The sequence below is a fragment of the Myotis daubentonii genome, chromosome 2 (assembly GCF_963259705.1).
Source record: "Myotis daubentonii chromosome 2, mMyoDau2.1, whole genome shotgun sequence".
In the NCBI taxonomy this organism is placed as follows: Eukaryota; Metazoa; Chordata; class Mammalia; order Chiroptera; family Vespertilionidae; genus Myotis; species Myotis daubentonii.
The window spans coordinates 67,102,427-67,108,939 of NC_081841.1; the positions used below are offsets into that span (position 1 = coordinate 67,102,427).

The window sequence follows — 6,513 nt, forward strand, 5'->3', positions numbered from 1 at the left end:
CCTCTGAGCTTGCAGTTTGAAACATTTTAACAAATATAGAAGCTAAACAAAACCCCAGAAACCAGCTTTCAGCCAGCCGGGATCTCAGAGCTGGAGTTGAAACAGTGTTTCGATGATAGAACCCAAACAAACCAGATACCTGCTTTCAGCAGCAGAGGCCTAAGAGCTGGAGCCAAGCCTCAGAGCTAAAGCTGGCCCAGAATAAAAAAGAAAAAAGAAAAAAAGGAGCGGTTGGGAGCTTCAGTCACCCGGCAGTCTGAAAACAGCCCTCAGCCCCTCACCCAGACTGGCCAGGCACCCCAGTGGGGACCCCACCCTGAAGGGTGTGTGACCAGCTGCAAACAGCCATCATCCCCTCATCCAGGCTGGCCAGGCACCCCAGTGGGGACCCCCCGCCCTGATCCAGGACACCCTTCAGGGAAAACCTGCCGGCCCCCACCCGTGCACCAGGCCTCTATCCTATATAGTAAAAGGGTAATATGCCTCCGAGCACCAGGATCAGCGTGACAGGGGGCAGCGTCCAAACCCCCTGATCACCCTGCAGCTCTGTGTGTGACAGGGGGCGGGGCCACAACCTCCCTATCCGCCCTGCTCTGTTCCTGACAGGGGAAGGCACCCCAACCCCCTGATCAGCACTGCTCTGTGCCTGATAGGGGGGAGCTCCCCAACCCCCTGATCGCCCTGCGGCTCTGTGTGTGACAGGGTGCGGCGCCCCAACTCCCACCCCCCCCCGCCCCACGGGCCCTGCTCTGTGTGTGACAGGGTAGAGCTATAACCTCCCCATTGGCCCTGCCCTGAGTGTGACAGGTGGTGGTGCCTCAACCCCCCAATCGGCCCTACCCTGAGCGTGACTGAAGGTGGCATCACAACCTCCCGATCCGCCCTGCTCTGTGCATGACAGGGGTCGGTGCCCCAACTCCCCAATCAGCCCTGCTTTGAGCCCGAACAGGGGCTGCACCTAGGGATTGGGCCTGCCCTCTGCCACCCGGGAGCAGGCCTAAGCCAGCAGGTCATTATCTCCCGAGGGGTCCCAGGCTCCGAGAGGGCACAGGCCGGGCTGAGGGATGCACCGCCCCCCCCCCCCCCCCAAGTGCATGTGCACTGGGCCTCTAATATATATATATATATATATATATATATATATATATATATATATATATATATAGCCCTAACCGGTTTGGCTCAGTGGATAGAGCGTCGGCCTGCAGACTGAAGGGTCCCAGGTTCAATTCCGGTCAAGGCATGTACCTTGGTTGGGGGCACATCCTCAGTAGGAGGTGTGCAGGAGCCAGCTGATCGATGTTTCTCTCTCGGCGATGTTTATCTCTCTATCCCTCTCCCTTCCTCTCTGTAAAAAATCAATAAAAAAGGGCAGGAGAGAAACATTGCTTTTCCTCAAATGAGGCTGCAAGAGATTTTGGGGGTGCTGTTCAAGATTAGTTTAAGTGGAAGGCTGACATGACCAACTTTGATGTGGAGGTGCTTTTGAATATCCATGATAATGAAGTCATTGTGGGCATCGCATTGACAGAAGAGAGTCTCCACCGAAGAAATATCACACATTTTGGATCTACCACTCTGAGACCTACTCTTCCTTATGGGATGCTCCGGCTCTGTGCTCCTCAACCTTCTGATATAATAGTTGATCCGATGTGTGGAACAGGGGCAATACCAACAGAGGGGGCTACTGAATGGTCTAACTGCTTTCATATTGCTGGTGATAATAATCCACTGGCTGTGACTAGAGCAGCAAATAACATCTCATCTTTACTGACCAAGAGCCAAATTAACGAAGGCCAATTGTCCTGGGGCTTGCCCATGGATGCTATTCAGTGGGATATCTGCAATCTGCCATTAAGAACGGGCTCTGTGGACATTATTGTAACAGACATACCATTTTGGAAAAAAGGATGGACTCCAAGAAAAGAAACTGGAACCTTTACCCAGCTTGCCTATGGGAGATGAGCCGTATCTGTAAACCAGGGACAGGCCGAGCTGCACTTCTTACTTAGGAGAAGAAATGCTGTGCGAAGGCATTATCTGGAATGGAACATGTATGGTGGAAAGTGCACACTGTCTGGGTGAACATAGGTGGTCTTCCTGTTCCAGTTTACCTTCTGAACCGTACACCTCAAGCTTTTGTTCATCCTTCAGGACGGGATAAAGAGGAACTTCTACGTGCAAAGAATGATTAATAGTATTTGTGCTTCCTGACACTGGAAATGCCAGAATTTTCTTGCTTTAAAAGAAAAATAGTATTTAGTATTAACAAAAGCAGTTTTCTGTTTAAGTTGGTCTAAGGCTCTTCACCCAGGTTAGCAGGTGTGAATGTAACGTCATGGAATTGAAAGTCTTATGAGAGAAGAACATTTCTTCCTTTGCAGCTGCTGTGAAGAGGTAGCTGGACAATTGGTACTTTTCCTAAAATGCACTTGAGATTTGGGTTTACATTTTATTTTCAGGCTTTGTACCAGTTCCTGTTTTCCACTGTAGCCACCCTGGCCAAATGGAAAAGCAGAGAACATAATCATAGCATCTTAGGCAACATATATACTGCCTATGTACTTCTGCTATTTAGTTGCTCAAGTTCTCTTTACATCAACCTTAAAAAAGGAATTATTACATTTTGTGAAAGTGTTTGCCCCATGATGAGATGAAATCTAACAAGACCTATTGAAAAGTTTATCATCTGCCTTAAAAATTAAAACATGCATGTTATTCAGGTTAATACATAGAGGACTAGGATTTAGCAAAGGAATTAAAAAGATACATTTTTATTTGTAAATAGTAGCAAATACATTAATTACAAGATGAAGAATGGGACCAACAAGTCCAATTTAAAGATTGTATTTTTCAGTACACAAAAGTGGTATTGCTTTTGAAAGTCAAACATAAACCTGTCAAAATATTTTTGGTTTCTTAAAAGGACTGATTTATCGTTGAATTAAAAACTTCACCTGAAAAAAAAATCAATAAAAATATATATTTAAAATCTATCTATCTATCTGTAATTGCAAATTGTATTTTTCCAAAGGAAATAGAATTTGTGTTTTTTTCAGAAGGAAAATAACTGGTTTCTTGAAAGAGAGACTAACAGGGGCCTGTAGACACAGACGTCGACACAGACTCTGAGCTCAGCATGAGAGGAGTTATTGTGGCAGAGGGTGGGGTGAGCTTGGTGGCAGATGGAAACTCTGACAGACACATTATGAGTAATGATCACTGAATTACTCAGAGAGCTTCAGTGTTTTGGTCCAGTTGTTGGTATATTAATAATTTTCTTGTTCATGAATGTGCCATTGCATGAAAGTTTAGTATTTTGCACGGCTGTGTTCTCTGGACTGCAGATTGAGAGTGCTGTGATGAAAGGAAATGTATTCCATTTCTTTCCACTTTTCTGGGGTTAGTACAGTTATATGTACAGTTATATGTTCTCTTTATTCTACCAACTGAATAAAGAACTATTTCTTTGACTTTACCTCGTTGGGAAAGACCCCTGAGTTAGATTATTTCACTCAGGGATTTTGTACTCCTAGCATCTAACTGTGTGTCTGTCATAAGTGCTCTATTTGTGGAAGAGTGAATAAAAAACCAAGTGAATAAATAATTTTTTTACTACATGTATGTCTATTTTCATGTGTCCAGTTAAACCACTCATTTAAGCATTCAATCATTCAACAGTTAATCATTGAAAACATGCTGCCTGCCAGGCACTGTGTCTGTCCTGGGGGTACAAAGGTGAACAGAAACAGACAAGACCTAGGCCTTGTGGAGCTTATAGTCTCTATCAAGTATTACAAAAGTCAGAGGTAGAAAATTGATCAAGCATGTATGTACTATATTTTCTTTATTGTCAGGAGAGAAGGGAAATGGGGCAGGGGTGGGGAGGTGAGAGGGAGGGAAAATAGGGATCCAAATGAAGCTGAAATTATGCCCCAACTCAGAACATCCCCCCACTAGACATTCCAATGCCATGATCAAATAGAACCCCTGCTGCCGCCCAGATTCTATTACCAAAGCAGTGGCCCTCTTTGGGACTACCAGCAAAATTCCTAAACCCTTGCCATTTTCTGCAGGAAACTCTAGCAACCACTCCACACTGAAGGAGGGTGGAGGCTACCCAAACTCACTTGTCTTTTTTGGCAGTTAACTAGCTCAGCAACTTTCATACAAGATGTGATTGTTACAGAACAGAAAGAGTTCCTTCATCTTGCGCTAGCAAAGCCAAACAGTAAACACTAAGAATTGCAGTGGAGAAAGATTGGTTATATTATTATGAACTAGAAGCCCGGTGCATGAATTTGTGCACGGGTGGGGTCCCTTGGCCTGGCCAGTGATCGAGGCCGATGGGGGGGGGCGAAGGAGGGGGGCAGCCTGCTGGGGGGAGGGACCGAGGGAGGTTAGCTCCAGCAGCAAGCTGACCAATGGCCAATTCCACAAGGAATTGGGCTCCCTCCTCCCTCCTGTCTGGGTCCGGGGTGTGGGTGAACCAGATTCGGGGCTGTCAGGGCCCCAGCAGCAAGATCTGGGTCAGTGTGCATCATAGCTACGGCTGGTCATCTGGTCATTCCAGTTGTTTTGGTCGTTTGGTCATAATGGTTGCTTAGGCTTTTATATAGAGAGTTGGCACCACCCAGGAGAAAAGGAAGCTGATGCTCGAAGTCCACACTCTCTGATCCAGGGTTCAGGCAGGGATTTAAAGCGTTTCAGTGGAACACTATGGTATGTGGAAGCATTGGCGAGGCAAGTTTTATTGGAGGACCTTGGAGCTTGGCCATTTATGGTAAGGAGCACCAACACAGGGTCTTCCTGGACAACCAGACCCTCTGCTTCTGAAAGTGTTCTGGTGTTCAAGGTCTAGTTATACCCTAGGCCAGCAGTTCTCAACCTGTGGGTCGCAACCCCTTTGGCAGTGGAACGACCCTTTCACAGGGGTCGCCTAAGACCATCTTGCATATCAGATATTTACATGACGATTCATAACAGTAGCAATATTACAGTTATGAAATAGCAACGAAAATAATTTTATGGTTGGGTCACAACATGAGGAACTGTATTTAAAGGGCCAGAAGGTTGAGAACCACTGCTAGTCCTTTGATTCCATGTGTGGGGGAGTGTGGGTGGTGAAGTGAGGGGTGGTGAAGCAAGACTTTGTTTCCTGGCTGCTGGAGATCAAAGATCTCTCCTCTGCAGATGCTTTATCTGCATGACTTGAAGTTTTGGTCTGTTTTCTCCAAAAAGCAACTCAGTGTTTCATTAAACAGAATAGCAACATTTGAGCATTATATGATTCTGAGGTTACATGATTACAAGTGTCAGATTTGGTTGGGGGATGTGGGGGATATAAACTCCTTATTCCTCCAAAAGGTGACCTATATTGCTCCTGGTCCTCCCTTAAAACTTTCTGTGGTAAAAGTTATCAAACTGGCAGTTACGGGTGATCAGGCAGGCAGGCAGAGGCAGTTGAGGTCTGGAGAGAGAAGCAGGGTCTGATCCGCAGCCTTCGTGGCAGCTGTTGATCCGCCCTTGCCTCTCTCTCTCCCAGGGCCTCAACAGCAGCCTTGCCTCTCTCTCTCCCCCCAAGGGGTCAGCAGTTCAGTCCACTAGCCAGCAGCCTGGAGTGGCTGCTGACCAGCCCTGCCTCTCCGATCAGGCCCTGAGATAGGCTCGGAGACGCTGACTGGCATAGAAACCGACCATTGAGAACCAAATCTGGGTGAATTGCAAGGAGCCAATCGCTGCCTAGAAGGCGGAGCTTTTGACGCTGACTGACATAGAATCTGACCAGTCTCTTTCTTTTTTAATTGAATTTGTTGGGGTGATATTGGTTAATAAAATTTTCAATATTGTTAAAAAATATTTTAACTTACACGGCTGAAAGTTGTTTTGTTATTTTGTTTTTTAAAGAAAAAGTTTATTAGGGCATTGCTAGTAAAAAAGACCGGTCTTGGCACATGGAGTCTAAACCACCAGCAGCATGGCTAGGTAGGAAAGACAACATGTCTGATTCTGGAGGACTTTGCAAGTGTTTTTTATACATTAAGTAGCAGGGAGAAAGCCTTTCTGAAAGCATTTACATTATCTATAAACAAAGAGGTAGGAGAAGGTGAATCGGGTCTAGTTCTGGGAGTGGGGCAACAGAGTGTGTAAAACTCCTGTGTAAACAAGCAGCAGAGGCTCCTTGGATTCTATGGTGCCCGGCTAGTCTTGCCTTTTAGATAATTTCAGAACTAGCCACCTGCAGGCTAATTTAATAATTCAAACATACATTAAGGAGTGTTTGCTGTCTTCTGTTGCTTTTGCACTGCAGTTGTTAATGACTAACCCCTTTTTGTCTCTTCCTTCCACCCTCTGTCCTGCTATAATTTAATTTAGGACATCTCAGAATTTTCTCCTTGTCAATACCAATTCCTCCAAAGATAGAATCCTTGCCTCATCCGTATCTCTTTCCCCAACGCTCTGAATATGATCACTTCTTCCTTCATTTATGGTTCCATCGCTAGAAAAGCACTA

The 6,513-nt window shown here is 45.7% G+C and overlaps 1 protein-coding gene across 1 annotated transcript; it reads left to right on the forward strand.

The window, feature by feature from the left end:
• The first annotated feature begins 1,347 nt into the window (after positions 1 to 1,347).
• On the forward strand, positions 1,348 to 2,979 carry LOC132227895 (tRNA (guanine(6)-N2)-methyltransferase THUMP3-like). The gene has a single exon (XM_059683552.1). It carries the CDS (start codon positions 1,459 to 1,461, stop codon positions 1,963 to 1,965), a length of 507 nt encoding a protein of 168 aa, XP_059539535.1. The 5' UTR covers positions 1,348 to 1,458; the 3' UTR covers positions 1,966 to 2,979.
• The last annotated feature ends 3,534 nt before the right edge of the window (positions 2,980 to 6,513 follow it).